General features: G+C 44.3%; 1 protein-coding gene across 1 annotated transcript in view; it reads left to right on the forward strand.

The window, feature by feature from the left end:
- EXOC4 (exocyst complex component 4) overlaps positions 1–24,243 on the forward strand; it is a 374,045-nt gene that overhangs the window by 290,005 nt on the left and 59,797 nt on the right. Inside the window, exons 11-12 of the mRNA XM_035126670.3 lie at positions 2,118–2,337; positions 22,939–23,075. Coding sequence (XP_034982561.1) covers positions 2,118–2,337; positions 22,939–23,075 — 357 coding nt within the window. The remainder of the gene's footprint in view (positions 1–2,117; positions 2,338–22,938; positions 23,076–24,243) is intronic.

The raw sequence follows: 24,243 nt of genomic DNA on the forward strand, positions 1-24,243 counted from the left end.
TGTTACAATAATTTAGCAAAACTGCATTTTTAAACAGTTCTTGTAGAAGAAATGTTGCAACAGAAAAAGCAAAGACTGACAATTTGCAAAAGATGCAAAAGTCATCTGTTTCCTTAACAAATATGTATTACAGGCTAGCTGAGGCAATAGAGTTGGGAGTTAAAATTACTTAAGTTTTCTGAAACAAGTTGTTACATGAATAACAATAAAAATACAATGACTTGTCATGGGGGTGGGGAGCAGGAGAAGAGAGACACCTGATTTTACCTAAAGTGCTTTTCTGTCTAGAGGGACTGCTTAATTGTAGTCACAAATCACCTTGAATGCTTTCCTAGAAAGATAAAACAAGTTAAATTTGTATATCACTCGACAAGCGCTTGCTTCTGAATTGGATATGAGATGGAGATTTCAGCTTTTCCTCCTGCATTTTTAGGGCTTTCTCCCAGACCCTGTTCTTCTCTTCGTACATTTCATAGCAGTATGAGAACAGACAAGAGATCCCCCCCCTTCCCGCATTCAGCTTCATTAAGTTTTTGGACTCCCCCCCCAGCTCCCCTCATCAACTGGGGCCATGGTCTAGCAACCCAGAAATGTTCCTTGCTTTGCATTTTGATTTGCAGAAATCTCCTTAGCATTTTACAAGAATAAGCACTGCAGTTGTTATGTTAAATAAGTGTAATTACCATGCGTTGAGGGAATTTTCCATCCTTGACTTGCCATATGACTTGCTCTCTCACACTGAGAAAATACACCCCACAGGGCCTTTTACCTTTATGGGTTTTTCCTCCGTTTTCCTCTGCCGGTGTGAGATAGTTTCAGTTGGGACCGCTGAGAGCAGAGTTTGATTCCCTTGGAAATTTACATCTGGATGGTTCTTTTCTTGATGAAATGGTTTAAGAAAAATTTCCCGCATAGACCTGCATGTCACGTTGGACTCACTCAGCCATATGCTGGATGTCAGCTACAAATTGCAGCTGCCAAGGAATTGAAAGGGACTTTAGCTTTGTCATCTTCTTCCTTCCAGGCAGTGATGGGCTGTTCTGATGCACTGGCTGTCCTCTGGGTGCCCCAATAATGCAACTATTACCCCACCGCTTGCCCCAAGCCAGTGTATCCAAGGAGTAATCCCAGTTCCCATGGCAGGATTTTTTAAAAAAATTAACCCTCTCTGTCCAATGATGCCATTTTAGATAAAGGTAAAGGACCCCTGGACAGTCAAGTCCAGTCAAATGCGACTATGGGGTTGCAGCGCTCATCTCGCTTTCAGGCCGAGGGAGCCGGCGTTTGTCCACAGACAGCTTTCCAGGTCATGTGGCCAGCATGACTAAACCGCTTCTGGCACAATGGAACACCGTGACGGAAGCCAGAGTGCACAGAAACACCGTTTACCTTCCTGCTGCAGCGGTACCTATTTATCTACTTGCACTGGCATGCTTTCAAACTGCTAGGTTGGCAGGAGCTGGGACAGAGCAACAGGAGCTCACCCCGTTGCAGGGATTTGAACCACCGACCTTCTAATTGGCAAGCTAAGAGGCTCAGTGGTTTAGACTGCAGTGCCACCCACATCCCTGGTGCCATTTTAGGCTCAGACTACACATGACCTGGAAGCTGTACGCCGGCTCCCTCGGCCAATAATGCGAGATGAGCGCCACAACCCCAGAGTCGGTCACGACTGGACCTAATGGTCAGGGGTCCCTTTACCCTTTACTTTACACATTATAAAATTTTATGGGGTGTTAGCGGAGGGGTAGTAGCTCTGGTGGGGGTCACGTCATGCTCCTTCTGGAGTAGTTTGTCCACCTTTGGCCCCCACCCTGCACTCAGCTCTCACCTGTGGCTCCTAAAAACTGTCATCATGCGACAGCAGCCACACCCCGGCAAATGCATATGGCCCATGGGCTGGTGTTTCCCAGCCCTGTTTTAATGGGAGCTGTACAAATTATAAGCTTTTTAAGATAAATGAACTTCTATCAATTCTAGTAGGAGCGTGTTTCTGAAAGATAAGGATTCACCCCTTGTTCCATAAAACGTCTGGAAACCGTTAGCTTAAATCTAGTTCCATTTGACTTGGCAAACATAGTATAACAGTGAGTTTCCCCTGCTTTAATGCGTTTCAGATTTATTCAAGAGATTGAGCACGCTTTGGGACTCAGCCCAACTAAGCAGTGCCCACTCCGGGAATTCCTCACCATGTACATCAAGAACATCTTTCTTAGCCAAGTCCTGGGAGAAATCAACAAGGAAATCGAAGGAGTCACCAAGATAACCGAGCCCCTGAAGATATTGGCCAGTGCAGACACCATGAAGATGCTGGGGGTGCAGAGGCCTCTCTTGCAGGTAACAGTGCTGCACCGTTTCAGAAAGGGGCCTCCCTGCGAAGGCACTGGTGAAGCTTCATTGTTTGATGTTCCAATGCTTGTTTAAAATAAGTTGCGGTTCCAATATGCCCTTGAGAAGCCTTCCTTTCAGATTCATCATACATGGTAGAATGTAAGCCTTTTTGACAGAGGCATCATGATAGCGGATAGCCCAGTAAAACTCATTCTGAAGGCTGCCTGCACAGCTGCTTCTGCCATAATGAGTTGCTTATGATAATGAGGCCGTTCCTGGGATTGGCCTTCTCTCTCGCTTCTGGGGGGAGATCACTTGTGGCTCTCCCAAGAAAATGTCATTACCAGCCGCGACGGCATACTGTTCTCATCTTGTCAAATTACTGTACATTAATCAGATGGATGTTGGTGATGAGAGATGTTCAAATGGCCACGGAGAGCTGCCAAGCGAGTTTTGTTGTTTAGTGCCATAAACAAATGAGTTTTCTTTCAGGTCCATTTGCAGCCATAATCAGAAACTATTAGGCTGCAGTTGTAGCCGATCAATTGTGCATTCCATGCTTCTCAAGGGTGAACGTGACCTTTGAGACACGAGTGAAAATTCTGATCAATAGATAATACTTTGCGCAATGTAGTGATTTTCAGTCTCATCTGAAGTGATTTTTTTATATATTTGCACCCCTATATATGTGTGTAAGCGTGCACATGCACGGCCTTTAAATTATTAGTGGCTAAACTGAGACACCAAGAGGTTGTTTAAGACTAGGGGTTACCTGGATGCAATCAGAGGCATAGCTTGAGGTTAACCCATAGTTAAGGGCAAATTGAGAAATGCAAATTGATTTGGGGTGTTTATGCCTTCATTTCCCCCCCATTGATCCCAGTTTGAATACTCACAGCAAGTAATTGCACTATCAGTGTAAAAATACCACATTGAAAAGCAACCATGTTTACTGGTTGTTGCTAATTCACAAATACAGTTTCGTTCTTCGTATTCCATCTACAATTATTTGGTCAACTTAGGTAGGTTTTCCCCCTCCCCCTAAAAAAATAGTTGTGTGCTTTCTTTGGCACCTTGTTGTTAAACCAAGGTAGATAATTTACAAGTACATTCAATAGGGAGCATGCAGAACATAGTACAGGTGTGTTAATGAGACCTGCAAAATCTTTCTAAGCCTTTCTGCTGCCTCCCTACAGAATAAGAGCTAACCCAAGGAGGGGGAAAATACCTTCCTCATGAATGTGCAAGAAAGGAAAGGCATGTTTCTTTTTAGTTGTGACTTGGACTGAATCTAGGCTGCCTGGACTTACTGATAGATTGTATGTGGGCTGAAATATTGAGACTCAATCCAGACAAGACAGGGCAGTAGGCAATCCTGTTCTGGATGAAAAAGAAGCACTAGGTTCACTCACAACCTGAAAGGTCAAAACAAAATAAAAAAAATCCTTCCAGTAGCACCTTAGAGACCAACTAAGTTTGCTCTAAGTTGCTACTGGAAGGATTTTTTAATTTTGTTTTGACTGCGTCAGACCAACACGGCTACCTACCTGTAACCTGAAAGGTGTTTTGGATCCAGCATTACTCCTGGAGGGCCAAGTGGCTGCATTGGCTGGTACTCCAGCTACACCCCTTGCTGGAGGAGGTGGAGGAGAGGAAGAGGAGGGGGATCTGGCCCCAGTGATTCATGCCTGAATCATCTCTTCCTTTAGGTTATTGCAGTGTGCTCTGTGTGGGGCTGCCCTTGAAGAGTGTCCAGAAACTTCAGCTAGTGCAAAATGTGGCAGCCAGACTGTGACTGGTGTGCACTTTATGGTCCAAATGGACTATATCAGTTATCCTGCCTTTCAGTCTGAGCACAATTGAAGATGCTTGTTCTGTTCTATAAAAACCCTACATGATTTGGGGCCAGGATAACTGATAGCTACTTTCAGGAAGAGGCTGGACTTGTACACTGTTACTTTCTACAGTTACAGGTAGGTAGCCGTGTTGGTCTGGATCGAAGTAAAATAAAAAAATTCCTTCAGTAGCACCTTAAAGACCAACTAAGTTTTTATTTTGGTATGAGCTTTCGTGTGCATGCACACTTCTGAAGTATCTGAAGTAGTGCATGCACACTTCTGAAGTATCTGAAGAAGTGTGCATGCACACGAAAGCTCATACCAAAATAAAAACTTAGTTGGTCTTTAAGGTGCTACTGAAGGAATTTTTTTATTTTACTTTCTACAGTGTTTGTTCTCCTGCTTACTGCTTTAATTTTGGACCCAGGGCAGGCAAACCTTGGGGATGCCTGTGCAGTTTCACACAAGTGTTTTCCAGTGTTCTGGACATATTACCCAGTGCAACTTGGATGGAACAAAATATGTCATTTCCCCTGTAAAGTGAGCTGGTCTCAGAGCTAGAGGCTGCAGGGACAACCAAATGGAGAACTGGGAATAGGTCAGGTTCCAGAGATTCCTGGATTGCAGGGGGTTGGGCTAGATGACTCTCAGGGTCTCTTCCAACTCTACAACTCTATGTTTTTATGATCCTTTAAGTAGAAAGAAGGCCTTCTGCACACGGCATTGCAACTGTTGTTGCTGCTGCATCATTGCAACTGTTTTGGAGTATTATTTATCAAACAGTTACTGCAGATAGAGCAGTAAAACCAACAAAACATTCTCACAATCTGGTACTGACACACACAGATGTGCATGTGCAAGCTCACACACAGATATTCACATACAAATATACATTTTTCCATCGGCACATCTTGACATTTGGTTTATACCCAGCTTTGCAGCTGACCTGGCCTCAGACACACACTGTGTGATGGATTATTTTAATTAGCCCAACGGCATGGACAAGCTTGCCTTCACAAGGCAAATATTGTGCTCATAAATCTTCATTTTTACCTCTTCGACCATATCAGTGTAGCTGCTCTCATCCCCTTGTCCACATCCAGGAGCCGTTTTGCTGGGAACTGCTTAGATTTGATTAAAGGTGTTTCTTGGTTCAGACCAAGGCCGAAATTCTGAGAATGAATGAGCAGCCTTAACCACATTGGACCAGATGCCCACCTAGCTCATTATCCTGCCTCGACCACTGTTTGGTATTGGGTGCCAAAGGGAAATATTAGTAATCTGTATCCATCAGCTCTACATTTCAAAACACTGAGGCTTAAACTTTCACCAGCAGGTATTGATATTTCTGCCCTCAATTTCTTGATCTGAACCCCATAGCCACAACGTCCTGCCATTGGTTCTAATGACCAGTGGTGGATCCAGTTGTAGGAGTATCCTGCTGGTTAGTGAAGGCAATAATTAATCAATGCTGTGCTCTGTTGTTGGTAGTTGTGAATTTCGATCTCATTTGAAGTTCTCAGAGGGTGATGGGAAATACAGAACAGATGTCTTCCATGGTAGACTGGGAACCAGTTAGCGGAGGCTACCCACAAATCAGGAGTCCTCTTCCACCATCGCCACCCTCAGTCTTTCTTCATTTGTTCTGTTTCCTTCAATACTTGATTGCATATCTCTGCATTGTTCAAAAACCAAAACTCTTGCCAGCCACATAAAATGCTCATAACATAAAACAGCATATATAAATGCAGAGAGATACATTCGTTTGGAAAATTGCCTGAGATAAATAAGAAATTGTGCATGAAATCAAGGAGGAGGCTGGACAGCGGCACCAACCCCAGAGTAAACATTAGTTGCATCACACATTCAGTCGATTACTCATCACTTGATGACTATCAGCTGAATATGTGAAATGTCTTACTCTCAGCTGAAAACTTGTGTTTGAGTTAGCATCATGTGATATCATAGTTCTCATGGCAGTGATTCATCTAATAACTCATTTGCACAAAGAAGCCATCACTTGATGCTGCGGTCAAGTTTCAAACACGCATGCATAGTTCCGCCCCTAAGGGCCTTTCCATACATTGCACAGTGGGAACCCTGGGTTTCCCATTAAGGCCACAGTTTTCAGGCGCCCTGCTATGGCTACCTAATGAGGGGATCTGCATGAGAAATGTTTGCAAGTACAAGTTTACATTGCTCACACTTTACATTTTTTCCAGTTTTCAATGTGAAGTAGAAGGCCGGTAGAAGGACTTCAGCGAGTCTACAAGTTGCAAAGCATCTGCTACTACGTAGCTTCAGGTTTCCAAGTTCCTCCTAGCTCATAAGGCACATAATTATACCTAGTTGTTTTGTGGGCTTTGTTTTTCAAGTAACGTGAAATCCGACAGCAAATTCTTACAGAGACAAAAGACAGATTCATCACTTTCAAACAAAGTTAGATAAGTTGTCTTTTGAAGCAACCCCACCACCACCACCCCACCCACCTGAGCATTCCCTGTAGGGAGGATTTTGCCAAGAAAAACCAAAGCTGAAATTGCACAAGCACTATGGTCCCAGTGTTCAGTTCTAACATGTTGGTGCTAAATAGCATCTAAGGAATGTGAAGTCTGCCAATTAAAAAACCCTGCCTCTTATTTTCTGTGGCAGAAAATAAACAACGCCTTTTGAGATTAAAAGATTGCACACATAAATGACCACATGGCTGCACTCTTGAAGATTCAAAATTTGGTGGAATCTTTGAGATGCTTTGATGAGTGGGATATGAGCTCTTGATTTGTAAAGAGGCTTTAATGGATGTAGTCAGTAGAATAATCAAGCAGGACTGTAGGGTTCAGAGCAGCTCCACCAGGGTCCCGGTGTCACCTTACCCACCCACCCACCAACCAACCACCCAGTAAGTCGGGAGCTCAGTGCTTTTCCAAGCATGCTGTTACTCACCTGAGACCCCACCACTGCCACCGTGGCAGTCTGTAGGCATACCTGATTAATCTGTTGGCTGCCAGTTTTATTGGGAGGTCTAAGACTAAGATGCACACTTACTTTTCAAGGGATATGTGGAAAAGGGGGGGGGGGCTTTTGCCATTTCTAACCCTCCACTACAGCTTGTGGAAGCAAATTCCATAGTTTAAGCATGTAATATGTGAGGTATTTTCTGTTTGTCTGTCCTGAACCTTCCAATATTTAGCTTCATTGAATGTCCCTTAGGTCTAGTATAATTTAATGCACCTCTATCCTGTCCCCTTCATGGATCAATGCCTTGTCGTGGCGAAGGGGCTTGAATAACTCAGAGAAGCTATGAGCTATGCCATGCAGGGCCACCCAAGATGGACAGGTCATAGTGGAGAGTTTTGACTAAACGTGATCCACCTGGAGAAGGAACTGGCAAGCCACTCCAGTATCCCTGCCAAGAAAACTCCATGGACAAAGACAACAGGCATATAAAAGTTATGACGCTGGAAGATGAGCCCCTCAGGTCGGAAGGCGTCCAACATGCTACTGAGGAAGAGCGGAGGACAAGTACAAGTAGATTCAGAGCTGATGAAGCGGCTGGGCCAAAGCCGAAAGGACGCTCAGTTGCGGATATGCCTGGAAGCGAAAGGAAAGTCCGATGCTGTAAAGAAAAATATTGCATAGGAACCTGGAATGTAAGAACCATGAGTGGAGGTAAGCTGGATGTGGTAAAAAATGAGATGACAAGAATAAATATCGACATCCTGGGCATCAGTGAACTAAAATGGAAGGGAATGGGCGAATTCAGTTCGGATGACTATCATATCTACTACTGTGGGCAAGAATCCTGTAGCAGAAATGGAGTGGCCCTCATAGTCAACAAAAGAGTGGCAAAAGCTGTAATGGGATGCAATCTCAAAAATGACAGAATGATCTCGATACGAATCCAAGGCAGACCTTTTAACATCACAGTAATCCAAGTTTATGCACCAACTACCGGTGCTGAAGAAAGTGAAATTGACCAATTCTATGAAGACCTACAACACCTTCTAGAAATGACACCAAAGAAGGATGTACTTCTCATTACAGGGGACTGGAATGCTAAAGTAGGGAATCAAGAGATAAAAGGAACAACTGGCAAGTTTGGCCTTGGAGTTCAAAATGAAGCAGGGCAAAGGCTAATAGAGTTCTGTCAAGAGAACAAGCTGGTCATCACAAACACTCTCTTCCAACAACACAAGAGACGACTCTACACATGGATATCACCAAATGGACAGCATCGAAATCAGATTGATTATATTCTCTGCAGCCAAAGATGGAGAAGCTCTATACAGTCAGCAAAAACAAGACCTGGAGCTGACTGTAACTCAGATCATCAGCTTCTTATAGCAAAATTCCAGCTTAAACTGAAGAAAGTAGGAAAAACCACTGGGCCAGTAAGATACAATCTGAATCAAATCCCTTATGAATACACAGTGGAAGTGAGGAACAGGTTTAAGGATTTAGATTTGGTGGACAGAGTGCCTGAAGAACTATGGATGGAGGCTCGTAACATTATACAGGAGGCAGCAATGAAAACCATCCCAAGGAAAAGGAAATGCAAGAAAGCAAAATGGCTGTCCAACGAGGCCTTACAAATAGCGGAGGAGAGGAGGCAAGCAAAATGCAAGGGAGATAGGGAAAGATACAGGAAACTGAATGCAGATTTCCAAAAAACAGCAAGGAGAGACAAGAGGGTCTTCTTAAATGAGCAATGCAAAGAAATAGAGGAAAACAATAGAATGGGGAAAACCAGAGATCTGTTCAAGAAAATTGGAGATATGAAAGGAACATTTCGTACAAAGATTACCATAATCAAGGACAAAAGTGGTAAGGACCTAACAGAAGCAGAAGACATCAAGAAGAGGTGGCAAGAATACACAGAGGAATTATACCAGAAAGATATGGAGGTCTCGTACACCTCAGGTAGTGTGGTTGCTGACCTTGAGCCAGACATCTTGGAGAGTGAAGTCAAATGGGCCTTAGAAAGCATTGCTAATAACAAGGCCAGTGGAAGTGATGATATTCCAGCTGAACTGTTTAAAATTTTAAAAGATGATGCTGTTAAGGTGCTACACCCAATATGCCAGCAAGTTTGGAAAACTCAGCAATGGCCAGAGGATTGGAGAAGATCAGTCTACATCCCAATTCCAAAGAAGGGCAGTGCCAAAGAATGCTGCAACTACCGCACAATTGCGCTCATTTCACACGCTAGCAAGGTTATGCTTAAAATTCTACAAGGCAGGCTTAGGCAGTATGTGGACCGAGAACTCCCAGAAGTGCAAGCTGGATTTCGAAAGGGCAGAGGAACCAGAGACCAAATAGCAAACATGCGCTGGATTATGGAGAAAGCTAGAGAGTTCCAGAAAAACGTCTACTTCTGCTTCATTGACTATGCAAAAGCCTTTGACTGTGTCGACCACAGCAAACTATGGCAAGTTCTTAAAGAAATGGGAGTGCCTGATCACCTCATCTGTCTCCTGAGAAATCTCTATGTGGGACAAGAAGCTACAGTTAGAACTGGATATGGAACAACTGATTGGTTCAAAATTGGGAAAGGAGTACGACAAGGTTGTATATTGTCTCCCTGCTTATTTAACTTATATGCAGAATTCATCATGCGAAAGGCTGGACTAAATGAATCCCAAGCCGGAATTAAGATTGCTGGAAGAAATATCAACAACCTCAGATATGCAGATGACACAACCTTGATGGCAGAAAGCGAGGAGGAATTAAAGAACCTTTTAATGATGGTGAAAGAGGAGAGCGCAAAATATGGTCTGAAGCTCAACATCAAAAAAACCAAGATCATGGCCACTGGTCCCATCACCTCCTGGCAAATAGAAGGGGAAGAAATGGAGGCAGTGAGAGATTTTACTTTCTTGGGCTCCTTGATCACTGCAGATGGTGACAGCAGTCACGAAATTAAAAGACGCCTGCTTCTTGGGAGAAAAGCAATGACAAACCTAGACAGCATCTTAAAAAGCAGAGACATCACCTTGCCGACAAAGGTCCGTATAGTTAAAGCTATGGTTTTCCCAGTAGTGATGTATGGAAGTGAGAGTTGGACCATAAAGAAGGCTGATCGCCGAAGAATTGATGCTTTTGAATTATGGTGCTGGAGGAGACTCTTGAGAGTCCCATGGACTGCAAGAAGATCAAACCTATCCATTCTTAAGGAAATCAGCCCTGAGTGCTCCCTGGAAGGACAGATCGTGAAGCTGAGGCTCCAATACTTTGGCCACCTCATGAGAAGAGAAGAATCCTTGGAAAAGACCCTGATGTTGGGAAAGATTGAGGGCACTAGGAGAAGGGGACGACAGAGGACAAGATGGTTGGACAGTGTTCTCGAAGCTACGAACATGAGTTTGACCAAACTGCGGGAGGCAGTGCAAGACAGGAGTGCCTGGCGTGCTCTGGTCCATGGGGTCACGAAGAGTCGGACACGACTAAACGACTAAACAACAACAACATCCTGTCCCCTCTTACCGTATAACAGCAGGTGTTGCACCTGCCTTGATTAGTAAAATAGACAACGCAGGCCAGCTTAAAACTTTGCCCCAACTTATGGCAAACCTGTAGTCTAGACAAGCCCTCAACCTCTAGCAAAAAAAATGCCACTTTGGTTTTATTTCCCCCTGTTTATTCATGGGGACATACAACTCACTTTTACAGTTGCAAAAAGTTGAAACTAAGATTCTCAAATCCTGCATTTTTGCACTGAAGGCTATACAATATGCCCTATAATGTAGAAAACGGCATGAAGCCTCCAAATCCCTTGACAGTAAATATGTAGTTAGTGTACTTCATTGCCAGCTGTCCGACTCTGGTGACATTTCAGTGTTGACAGAATATCTGTCCAGTATAAATAATAATTTGACCTTAATAACTGATCATGAAAAAAAGTCCAGAAAAGGTCAGCCAGATGGACTGAGATGCAGATGTTATAGGCCTTGAACAGACGTAGGAGGTTCCTTCAAATATGTAATTTGGAATCTTTGAGACCTTCATGTGGTCAGAAGATGCTCTGTGACTATACTTGCCGTTGATTCTGACAGCTGCTACAGCTGCCTGGGTTTTGACTTCCAGTCTGGTCTCCATGCCACCCCCACCACCCCGGGGCACATGCCTGCCCATTGGCTCACTCACTCTTCAGAAACACCTGGCAGCTTCCAACAGTAGAAGAGGACTAAGAAATATGCTACAATTTCTCTGTGACTTTTAGTTCCTTGTGTGAATGAAGACGCCAGTGGCATTGCAAGAGGTTGCAAGGGGCTTCTCCACCAATGGCTCCACCCGAAGCCACCTGAAGGCTTCCAGCTACATGGAGACTCCTTTGTAGCTACTTAACCTGCATAGCATTTGGCTTAACAGTGCAGTGACGATGCAAGTCGGATTTTAGTTGGGGCTAAGGAAGCCTTTAACGTGGCCTAACAATGCATAGATGCAGATGTCACTTAGGTGCATGTTGTGTTTTAAGTGGACAAAATGAAGATGGGCAAAATGAAGATGGAGTGCCATTCTGTTCTTGAGCACCACCCGGCTTCACAGTGAGCATTTATTTCATGGTGCCAAGTTGCTGTTGGATCTCTCCCCTTTATTGCCAAGGAGCACTTTAGAAAGACGACTAGCTTCTGAAGATGAATTACTTCCATTTCAAGTTAATTTCTGTTTCCCAGCAGGACCCCAGCTGAACCCCGCTGGGTTTGGAAATGCCACTGATTGGGTAATGGATGAGTGCTTTGCGGATGGCTGTGCCCGCGCTCGCCTGGTGCCAGCTTAGGCTTCCCCGGTGCCCTTCATTTCCCGCTTTGCAGCCAGCCTCGCTAGAGCTAAATGGATTTTTTCACAGGACAGTAACTTGACTGTCGTTAGCATGGGGGAAATAATGTATGAGAGCAAGACAGAATTGAAATGCTTACTCTGTGAAATCCACAACTGCCTGGGAGTTCTGTAGAGCAAGATCGACAGGAAGCCATCTGCACTGGTAGCAGACATAAATCAGGAAGGGAAAAGGCCAGTCTGTCTAGGGGCCTTCTTGGAATAGCTACACGGTTCCATAGGCACCGTTGGCTCAGACCAGTGCCAAAACTCAGGACATTTCAACATACTCTTAAGGAGCATAAGAGTTGCCCAATTGGGTCTACCAAGGTCCATCTACATAGATACACATTCTGTTCCTCAAATATTTTATGGGCTTTTGTTTCTAGACTCTCGTTATGTGCCTCAGGGTCAGAACTGTAAGAGATAAATATTTTAAATAAACAAATGGCAAGTGAGATGCCCTGGGAAACTTGGAAGCATGGTGATAATCATCCTTTGTTTCATCCCTAACATTCAATGCCCAAGGTATGATGCTTTTGGTCATTTTGAACTTTTGTGGCTACCAGCTGTGGAGAGGTTAGTTCTGAGCGAAAATCCTACCTCAACTTCCATAGTGAGTTTGGCCTCCACAGTTCCGCACCACCACATTTGCTAAGGAACACCTCCAAAATTTAAGTCAACAGTGCTGGCTGGGGCCAATGGGAGTTGTAGATCAAAACATCTGGATGGCAGCAGCTTGGTAATACTTTTTGAAAAGAAAGTAAAAAGCCATGGGGTAGGCTCAGTCAGTGGAACACGAAACTTTTAATTTCAGGGTCATGGGTTCCAGCCCCATGTTGGGTGAACGATTCCTGAAATGCAGGGGGTTCGACTAGATCATCCTCATAATCCCTTCCAACTCTACAGTTTTATGTATCTAAGTGAGTTCCACAAACTGAGTCGTACTGTGTGAAGCAATTTTTCTGCTCTTCAGCCTACTGCCTGTCCATTACAGTCATACACTGAATATTTATTCTTTCCACATAAACCTGTATCATGTTTCTCCCTCAGTAATCTCTTTTTTTATATTAAAAAAATAGTACAATATTTGCAGCCAGTCTACAGCCTGGAAGTGCAGAGAGCAGTAACAGTTTGCTATGGGGGGAAATACTGATGTATATATCGTATATGCCGTATATATCGTGTTTCTCCGAAAATAAGACACCGTCTTATATTTGTTTTTCCTCAAAAAACACACTATGGCTTATTTTCAGGGGATGTCTTATTTTCCCCCCTCTTCCTCCTACCATGGCTGGCATTGCTGCTGCACCTATCACTATGTCTTATTTTGGGGGTATGGCTTATATTACTTGAATGCTTAAAAATCCTGCTACGGCTTATTTTATGGCTACGTTTTATTTTCGGAGAAACAGTGTGTGTGGAGAGAGGGGGGGAACAGACACCTCTCTACTGTTTTCTGCTCCTGCTTGTTGAGGCAAACATATCCAACCCTGTAGATGCCGACATGGTTTAATCTATTTTACTGTTAATTTTAACTATTATAAAGTGTGTTGGACCATTTTTACCTTTTTTTATTGATATTCTTGTATTTCTTTTAAACGCCTTAGAGGTTTTTGTTACAATCAAGAGGTATATACATTTTGTTAAATGAGCAAATAAAAAATAGACTGCCTATGTGCATCCAATCTTGCAGCATTATAGCTGCCAGTGACCCTCCAGGAGCCCTTGATCTCAGTGGCCTGCAGACCACTCTTATGGTCACTGCAAACATTTTTAGTCGTGTTTTTCCTGCAAATGAGCTTTTGCACTACCACACACAAATGATAGAGGCTCGCTAAATTTCACATCAGGAAAATAATCCCAGCACTGCAACTGGCACCCAAGTATGTTTGACTGCCAGATGCTGGGGGTGGGGGATGGGGGAACCCAAAGCATTGGGTTCCTTGAACCCAGGTGGCTGAACTCAGGCTAGGCATGTTAGCCAGATAGACTGATGCAGATGTTGTGAAGGCAATTTTGCCACTGGTGCTATCTTTCCTAGCAGTGTTCACACCAGTGTTGAAATCCTGTCAATCTCTGTGAGTATCACAAAGTAGTATGGCCTTAAGCTCAAAGAGAGGGCTGGGGAAGGCTGCTTGTCTCTGCCTATAATGAAATGACCTTTGAATGAATGACAAGTGTGAGGAAGATTGGAAGAGAAATTAAGTGTGCTCTGTACCAGAAGCCATCCCATTCTGCACCAGCAAACAGGCCTTCCCGCCTGGATTCTGTGATCAGAGTGAATTGTGCATGTGCTGCCAATTCTGTATGTATTCAAATAGAGTGTAAACAAGAATGATGGCAAATTCTGTGAAATTACAATCTTGCCCTGTTCCTCTTTCTATTAGTATTATACATGTAGATGGGTGGTACACTGGGCATTGGTTTAGAGTAAAGCAAGTCCTCCCATGTTTTAAAAGTTCCTGTTCCTTTTTTTTTTTAATTGTAGCATCCTTGATACAAATTTCCAGTTCATTCTTATCAAAAGCTTTTTCCACATCCAGGAAAAGAAAGGCTGGTAGTTGTTTGTTTATTACATAGTTCTGTTCAATCCACTACCTTCTTGGCACTAGATTGTAATTTTCTACTCCTTATAAACATTGTTTGGTCCTGGTGTATGCACATTGGAATAATATTACTTAACCTGTTTGCCAATAGAGGGCTCCATATTTTTACATCTTGATTAAGGAGGGAAATCGTTCCATCTGATTGTGGAATCGTCAAATCTTTTCCTGCTTTTGGAAGTACTTTTGCAATCACTTCTGACTATGATGTTGGCAAATTTCCCATTTGCAAAGGCTTATTTATCATTTTCCCATAATGTAAGTGCTTTTTCCCAGAAAAGATTTTTAAAAACTCAGCCCATCTGCTCCTGATGCATTGTTATGAAGTCAGCTATTATCTAATTAATTTCCTTTTCCATTATTAGGACTTCCAACATTGCTATATCTCCATTAGTGACTTTGGGCACAGTGATTGTAGAAAATATTCTATTATCTGTTTTCCTGACGGGTGTTTCCTGGTACTTGGTAAACTTGCCAAATATGTTCACTTATATCTTGTGAGGTTTCAACTGTTTAGTTCTTATACTTAATTGATGGTGTTAGGCATGGCACTTGTATTCTTTTAAGTATATTGATAATGGTGTTTATTAATGCCATTGATAAACCTTGAAGTTTTGAAGGTTTATTCCCATATTGAATCCATTTTTCTTTGATATTCTTAGTATATTTTTCTACTTTTGTTGTTACAATGCTCTTAAGAGGTTCAGTTGTTCTCCCCTTCCTGTTTCTGTTTCTGTTCATATTCTTTCCTGGATTTTTAAAATAAATTCTTCCGCTGATTGGCAGCGCTTCAGAAGCCCCAAGCGTATTGCTCCTGAAGTCTTACTGCTCAGCAGGATTTAAAAGTTCAGGACAGGGCTCTTTGCAAATCCTTCAAAGGGGCTTGCAAAGAACTTTGTGTACACTTTGAATTAATCCACTGATTTGGGGGACCTCAAAGCACCGTGTAATGTGAAGCCCACCTGCCAAATTTGGCCCAGAAGGGGTAGGGGCAATAGGGACCTGATGTGCTGACCAAAGCCAGTTTTGTCCCTTCTCTAGTTCAAGGGGGCCCCGTAGAGAAGGGTCTTTGGCTTTGCTGCAGCCTTTCAAAATGGCTGCAGTTTTCCTCAAAGCTGCCCTTCAGACTTCAAGCTCTTGTTTTAATTGAAGTCGCAGAAGCGTTTGGAGCCTCTGGTGTTTGTCTCTGCTTCAAAGCAAGGATTGCAAGCTCTGGAAGTTCTTTTCTGGGCCCAATATCTCTAGCCAAGAGATAACGAGATGTAGTTATGGATAGATAAATATAATAGATATTGATTAATCTATATGATAAAGTACCAAAAAGCAGAATGGGTGCATAAGAAAGATGATGGACTGGCAGGCCCAGTCACATACTTACAATCCAAAGAGAGATACAACACCTAAGGACAAAAAGGTAGAAAATGGAAGGCATGCAGGAAGCAAATCATACAGGAAGCCCGAGTAAGAAGATGAGTCCTGTCTCTCTCCTGGAAAATGTGGGAAAGAGTAAAGCAGGTGTCAAAGAAGGGCTGTTGCCCCATGGCAGAGCCTCTGCTTTGTATACAAAGGGCTCTAGGTTCAGTCCGTGGCATCTCTAGGCAGGACTGGGAGACCCCGGTATCAAATGCTGAAGAGCTGTTGTCAGACAGTATAGACAATACCGAACTAGATGGATCAACGGCCTGACTCAGAATAAGGCCATTTTCTGTGCTCCTGTGTGTCAGGATGCTGAAGTGGTCAACAGCAGCTCAGGAAAATGCCCATAGACAGGGCAGCTGTGGAAATGTTAGGCTGAAAGTGGAGATCAGTGGCAGATGAGCAAAGAGAAGGCAGAGAAAGGAGCAAAGTAACAGAGACATTTAAGGCCAATAGTAAACGCCATAGTTGATGTTGGATTTTAATTTAGGTCTCCCCAGTCCTGGTAGTGTAACCAAAATCTTAGTTTCCTTAGAGTTTGCGCAGTTGAATTTTGTGTCACCTACGGTGAGGGAATAGTCAGTTTGTGTGAATTAAGTTATGCAAGGAATGTTTGTGATGACACTAACGATGATTTGAATCCCCTTTTGTGCACTGAAAGGACAGAAAAAACCCACCTTTCTGCCACTTTTCAACCACTTTCCCTGTGAATATATATCAGGGTGGCTCAACTAACCTTTAAGTGATGTTGAGTTTGCAGCCTGGGTCTGTCTCCCGAAGCCTTCCCTCTACCCAGCATAACAGTTCCCCTGAATAGCTCTTATAAAACATAAGCAGTGGAATTCCTTGGCAGTGGAATTTGCTGCCAAGGAGTGTGGTGGAGTCTCCTTCTTTGGAGGTCTTTAAGCAGAGGCTTGACAGCCATCTGTCAGGAATGCTTTGATGGTGTTTCCTGCTTGGCAGGGGGTTGGACTGGATGGCCCTTGTGGTCTCTTCCAACTCTATGATTCTATGATTCTATGATTCTATGATAAGAGCCCTGCTGGATCAAGCCAGAGACACACACACACCCCTAGACTAACAACAACAACAGCAACAATTTCTATACCACCCTTCACCCAAGGATCACAGGGCAGTATTCAATTGTTGTTGTTGTTTAGTCGTTTAGTCGTGTCCGACTCTTCATGACCCCATGGACCATAGCACGCCAGGCACTCCTGTCTTCCACTGCCTCCTGCAGTTTGGTCAGACTCATGCTCGTAGCTTCGAGAACACTGTCCAACCATCTCGTCCTCTGTCATCCCCTTCTCCTAGTGCCCTCCATCTTTCCCAACATCAGGGTCTTTTCCAAGGATTCTTCTCTTCTCATGAGGTGGCCAAAGTATTGGAGCCTCAGCTTCAGGATCTGTCCTTCCAGGGAGCACTCAGGGCTGATTTCCTTCAGAATGGATAGGTTTGATCTTCTTGCAGTCCATGGGACTCTCAAGAGTCTCCTCCAGCACCATAATTCAAAAGCATCCATTCTTCAGCGATCAGCCTTCTTTATGGTCCAGCTCTCACTTCCATACATCACTACTGGGAAAACCATAGCTTTAACTATACGGACCTTTGTAGGCAAGGTGAATGCCCCTTCATGGATCAATGCCTTGTCATGGCAAAGGGGCTTGAATAACTCAGAGAAGCTATGAGCTATGCCATGCAGGGCCACCCAAGATGGACAGGTCATAGTGGAGAGTTTTGACTAAACATGATCCACCTGGAGAAGGAACTGGCAAGCCACTCCAGTATCCCTGCCAAGAAAACTCCATGGACAAAGACAACATGCATATAAAAGTTTTCAATATGAAAACACAAAAATAAATAGCATAGTAACAAACAAAAACAGCCCTCTCCTGGTCTTTGCTCCCTAACATTTAAAGGTATACTGCAGGGGTAGGCAAACTAAGGCCCGTGGGCCGGTGCGGCCCAATCGCCTTCTCAATCTGGCCCACGGACAGTCTGGGAATCAGCGTGTTTTTACAAGAGTAGAATGTGTGCTTTTATTTAAAATGCATCTCTGGGTTATTTGTGGGGCATAGGAATTCATTCATTTTTTTTTTTAATTCAAAATCTAGTCCGGCCCCCCACAAGATCTGAGGGACAGTGGACTGGCCCACGGCTGAAAAAGGTTGCTGACCCCTGGTATACTGTCTCTGAACATGGAGGCTCCATTTGGCTGTTACTGTTAAGAGGTGTTGAGAGAGCAACACTGTGCTAAGTTTTACAACTGCTGCTTTCTTATGGGGAGCATCCCTCTCTCTCCCTTTAGCTGCAGCCTCATTTCTCTGTGCTACACCCTAAAGGCACAGGAGGAGCTGGAGCTAAGCCGATTTGTAGAGAATCTTGTCAGCCTAATTGATTACTGCGCGGTACACGCTGCTGACGACAGGTGAAATGGCATGGAGTGGAACAAATCTGTATGTATCGCACATTCCCGCTGGGTCGGGCCAGGGCTCCTTCCTCTGACATGTTGATTTATATATTTGCAGCTCCCTTCCCTAATGAATAGTGCCCCATCACGGGTCACTGGAGCCCCCTGCTGTATAGACCCCATCAGTGCCACATCGAGGGAATGAATCATGCTTCCCAAAGCCTTATGCTGTGTATATAACAGCGCTTGAACACTTGCAGGACGGTAGCCAAGGAAAAGTAATTAAAAACTCCAGATATACACAGGACATTGACACAAACACACCCTGCCAAATGTCCCAGAAGGAAAATTACACATACACACACGCATACAGGGTGCTGGTTTCTGCAAAATTTTCATCTCTAGTTCGCTTGAATTTTAAGATCCACCATCATGGTAAAGCACGATATCTGTGAGGCTGAAATACTTTCATCTAGCCCAGGCATCCCCAAACTTCGGCCCTCCAGATGTTTTGGACTACAATTCCCATCATCCCTGACCACTGGTCCTCTTAGCTAGGGATCATGGGAGTTGTAGGCCAAAACATCTGGAGGGCTGCAGTTTGGGGATGCCTGATCTAGCCTATACAGATTTGTTGTGTGATGGAACCAGAAGTCTGCATACAATATCCAAGATCAGAAGTTTCCTCTCTTCCGTGGGCCAGTCAATCCCTGTTTCTCTTGTTTGGGCAAATGTTATCCAGGAAATCATTTCAAAGCCTGAAACATGCGCTCCAGACAAACAATATTTTCTGTATTGCAAAGCTTTTTATTTTTATTTTTCTTGTGTGTGGTCCTCCCAATTTTAAAACCACAACAACCCATGCCTTCAGCCTGTGAAGTCACAAGCAATTTGGAACTCAAATACCTAAAAGAGCACCACCCTCGCTATCAACCATCTTGGGTCCTACAATTGGCAGAGGAGGCCCTTTTGGTGGTGCCACAGCTGGGTGCTGCCTGGCTGGCACTGACTCATTGACAGGGCCTTCTTGGTGGGGGTTCTCCATTGGTGGAATGCCCTCCCTGGTGAGGTGTGGTCTTCCTCATTAAGGAGCACATAAGGTAAGCCTGCTGGATCAGGTCAATAGCCAGTGTAGTCCAGCATCCTGTTCTCACAGTAGCCAACCAGATGCCTGTGGGAAACCAGCAAGCAGGATTTGACCACAGCATGCATACATACATAGATGCATGCGTACATCATTGTATTTGTATGCTGCTTTTCCGTACATGCTCAAGGCAGCTTACAACATGAAATAAATACATATAATAAAAGTAGTCATAAACAATAAAACACATCGGAAGGTACACAACCAAATTAATAGTTTCCACATTAAATCTTAATAAGATCTAAAAATAAAGATACAAACAGTATTGATGGCAGCAACAACCTCCTTCTAGCCTAGAATGCCTTTTCCAGCAGCTCTCAAAGGATGGGTTCAGGCAGAGGAGGGTCTTTCCCATAACCTGCTTCCAGATCCTTCTAAACAGATACTTCCAGGGTTGAACCCTGGTCTTACAAAGCAGATGCTCTGCCACTGATCTGTAGTCATGCTCAAAACATCAGTTTTATCCGCAGTAGAGACCTGACCAGTGGTGTGCTCAAATCCCATGACAGTTGCCAACTGAAGGGCTCCTGAAAACAAGGAAGCTTGAAATTTGGTCAGTTTTAACCTTCACTGTGAGTCCGAGAAACCAACGGCAGGTGCTTGAGTGCATAAACCAAATTTCCTTTTTGCCCGGAGCACATGCAACCCAAGACTTTTGTTTTCAGATGCATCATCTCTCACCCTTATTGTAGCATCTGGTGACTTTCATCATGGCAATTGTTACAATACTGGTGACATTCCTCCAGGGACAATTGAACATGACACACAAACGTAAAGTTGTATAAAGAGAAGATGGAGTCTTTTGAAGGACAGTAGAAGGTCTGTGAGGGACCCAGGGGGCGCTGTGGTTAAATCACTGAGCCTAGGGCTTGCTGATCAGAAGGTTGGCGGTTCGAATCCCTGTGACGGGGTGAGCTCCCGTTGCTTGGTCCCAGCTCCTGCCAACCTAGCAGTTTGAAAGCACGTCAAAATGCAAGTAGATAAATAGGAACCGCTACAGTGGGAAGGTAAACGGCGTTTCCATGTGCTGCTCTGGTTCGCCAGAAGCGGCTTTGTCATGCTGGCCACATGACCTGGAAGCTATACGCCGGCTCCCTTGGCCAATAATGCAAGATGAGCGCGCAACCCCAGAGTCGGTCACGACTGGACCTAATGGTCAGGGGTCCCTTTACCTTTACCTAGAAGGTCTGTGGGTCAATGCCCAAAAGGACCTTTTGAAACCCAGGAGTGGGGTCTGTTAGTCCTTCTGGCTGGGGCTGCCATGCACAGTTTGTGATTCAGTCCAAGGCTCAATCCCATCATATATTTTTTTAGTGTTCTGGCTGGCCAGGTGCTTGACCAGCCCTACCTCCTTCAGCCCCAGGCAGCCTCTGAAAGCAGGAGCTTGCTCAAGCCCCAGGTGGACTGAGGCTATGACCGATGGGATACCTTCAGCTCAGAAAGTCGTGAGTGGTAACAGGGCAGCTGTGGAATATCAGTAGCTGTGCAGAGCTGAAGTGTTTTTCACCACCCTATATTCCCAGCCAAGGACACTCTCTGCAAAGTGCCTTTGACGACTGTCAAGCTTCCCTCGGAATAACGTGCCACACATGCAAAGGGCCAGGTTGCAGCGCTGAGCGAGGGGGAGGCTTCCTTATTCTTTTTAGCAGCTTGGAGAGCAGAATCAATTCCTGTCACTCACCGGTAAATCTGCAGGAACAGGATTATGGATCTGGGTCCTTCTTGCAGTACTTTAATCTTAAAATCGATGCTGAGAAGGAAGCCAGGCTTGGGGGAGGGTAGCGGAGAGGCTCCAGCTTTGACTCTGATGAGGTTTTGCAACTTCGAATGCAAGAAGTGTCCGACTCTCTTGCAAGGGAGGCGGGGAGAGAATGCCTCACCTGTCGCAGTCAACGGAATCAGCTACACGGAGGACTTTAATTCAATATGTAAACCAAAGCAGCGCTTGGAAGATGCATCAGCCTCTTGCTTTTAAGTGCACAGCTCAGAAAATAACCCTGCTATTCTGTGAAGCGAAATATTACTTTGCAGCGTGTTAAATTGGTTAGTAATTTTAAGGTGCCACAAGACTCTTGTTTTTGCCGCAGGAAGCTAACACAGTTGCCCCTCTGGAAGTTAGTTTTACCTTTCTCTTTCTTTCCTGCACCCATCAGTAGGCCTTTCATGAAAGAGAAGTGTGCAGATACCCAGAGAGCATACAAAATGCTGTAATAGCAAACCAGCTGTGTTGAGATAACTTGTGGGGATGTTGGCTCGAGCCACTGGCTCTTCAGGGCCAACACGAATCGAGAAAGGGATATGAAGCTTCTCACAGAAACCAACTAAAAAAAAAATTGCTTACCTGGAAAAGATATAGAGTAAAGCAAAATGATTGGGGGCTGGAGCACTTTGCCAACATAGAAAGGGTGGTGCGTTTTGGGGAATGGGTTGGTTTAGGAAAGGAAAAAAAACCCTTTTCTCGCAGTGACCAACCAGATGCCTATGGGAAGCAGGACCTGAGCACTTGTGATTCCCAGAAACTGGTATTCAGAAACATCCTGCATCCAACAATAGAAGTTGTACACAGCCCCCCCCTCTCATCAGAAGCAGCCCATCTCCAAGCAGTCATGAAAGCGCGGGGTCTGAAGGGGTGAGTCAGGAGACGGAGAAGGAGTGCCAGGGCTCTGGCAGCATTGGAGAGCCCCTGCTCCACAGGCAGGAAGAGAGAGAGGCGGGAAGGGTGGACAGGCAGAAGGCAGACTGTAGACCCTTCCCCCCCAACACTGGTATTGAGGAGGAGGAGAAAGGGGAGGAGATTCACTGTCCCGAGGCTTTTATGTTGGTCAAAGTCGCGAAAAGGGGCAGTGCCGGATTCTGACTCGGAATGAGGAGACATGAAACCAGCAGCTCGTTACACTGTAAATAAGGTGCACTAATAAAGACTTTTGAAAGACAAGCATGTGGAAAGTCGTTACTCTGGAGTAGTCGTAACAACCCTGACAGTAGCCATATCCTTACCCTTCATGAATTTGTTCTGAAGGAGAGAATTGGCGGCCATCACTACATCATGTGAGAGTGAATTGATGAATTCAACTATATTCTGCATGAAGAAGTACCCAAGGTTTAAAACGAGAATCTTACGCCGTTGTATTGAATTGTTGCATTTACAGTAATTAAAACTAACGATGGTGTTCTTGGTTTGCTTGCTTGTGCCAAATAAACTTAGAAAGGCTCGAAAAATGTTTCTCTTGGCAGGGGCCCACCATGACAAGCCTTTAGAAAATTTCTTTCTTTCTTTCTTTCTTTCTTTCTTTCTTTCTTTCTTTCTTTCTTCTTTCTTTCTTTCTTTCTTTCTTTCTTTCTTTCTTTCTTTCTTTCTTTCTTTCTTTCTTTCGGCAGAGCACAGTGATTGTGGAAAAGACCGTCCAGGACCTCATGAATTTGATGCATTACCTGAGCGCCTACTCTGACCAGTTCCTCAACATGGTATGTGTCAAACTCCAGGAATACAAGGACACCTGCACTGCGGCCTACAGGTAAGGCTTGCTTGAGGGCCAGGTGGCACCCTTCAGGTCCTTCCCTTCAAGGACGGGCTGAAGCATTTGGAGGTTTTATTCTTTAGCAGGAAAAGGCAAATAAGGGAATAAGTTTAGATTTATTTTACTTATGTGAGTGTATTTCTACACTGCCAACTCATTCAAAAAGATTTCATGGCAGTGTGCAATAAAACCATTAGGACGCCCTAAAATTGTAAAATACAGACTACCACCGTATTGTATTACGGTAGTTTTGACTGTTTTTAATACTGAATCACCTGTTGGTGATGGATGGGTTTGATGGTGGTGGTAGGAGGAGCAAGAGTAATGCTCCACCCATGTAATTTTCATTTGCTTTATTAAATGCAGCAAGTTATTTTGGAATTTTTCAAATTATTAAATTATGAAGTAAAATAGTGTCCAGATCAAGGGAAGCAATAGTCCCAATCTATTCTGCCTTAGTCAGACACTACCAAGAATCCTGTGTCCAGTTCTGAGCACCAGAATTTAAGAAGGATTCTGACAAGCTGGAAGGTGTGCAGAGGAGGGCGACAAAGATGATCAAAAGCCTGGAAACCATGCCTTATGAGGAACAGTTGAAGGAGCTGGGTATGTGGAGCCTGGAAAAGAGGAGACTGAGGGGAGCTATGTTAGCCATATTCAAATATCTCAAGGACAGTCACATGGACGAAGGAGCATGTTTGTTTTCTCCTGTTCTGGAGGGTAGGACTCAAGCCAATGACTTCAAGTTACAAGAAAGGAGGTTCTGACTCAAAAACAGGAAGATGCTCTTTCTGGCAGTAAGAGCTGTTTGAAAGTGGAATGGTCTCCTTTGGGAGGTGGTGGAATCTCTTTCCTTGGAGGGTTTTAAGCAGATGCTGGGTACCCATCTGTTATGGATGCTTTAGCTGAGATTCCTGCATTGCAGGGGGTTGGACTAGATGGCCCTTGGGGTCCCTTCCAACTATGAAATGGTTACCTTCATTCATGTAGGGTAAAAAGGTTGTAGAACAGTGGTGGAGTGTGTGCTTTTCATGTCCAAGGTCCCCATTTCAATTCCCAGCTTCTCCAGGTAGAGCTGGGAGAGTTACCCTGCCTGAAGCCCTGAAGATCCACTGCTAGTCAGGGTAGACAATGAGCTAGGTGGACCAATAGCATGGTCCAATGT

The sequence above is a fragment of the Zootoca vivipara genome, chromosome 9 (assembly GCF_965207765.1).
Source record: "Zootoca vivipara chromosome 9, rZooViv2.hap1.1, whole genome shotgun sequence".
NCBI lineage: Eukaryota > Metazoa > Chordata > Lepidosauria > Squamata > Lacertidae > Zootoca > Zootoca vivipara.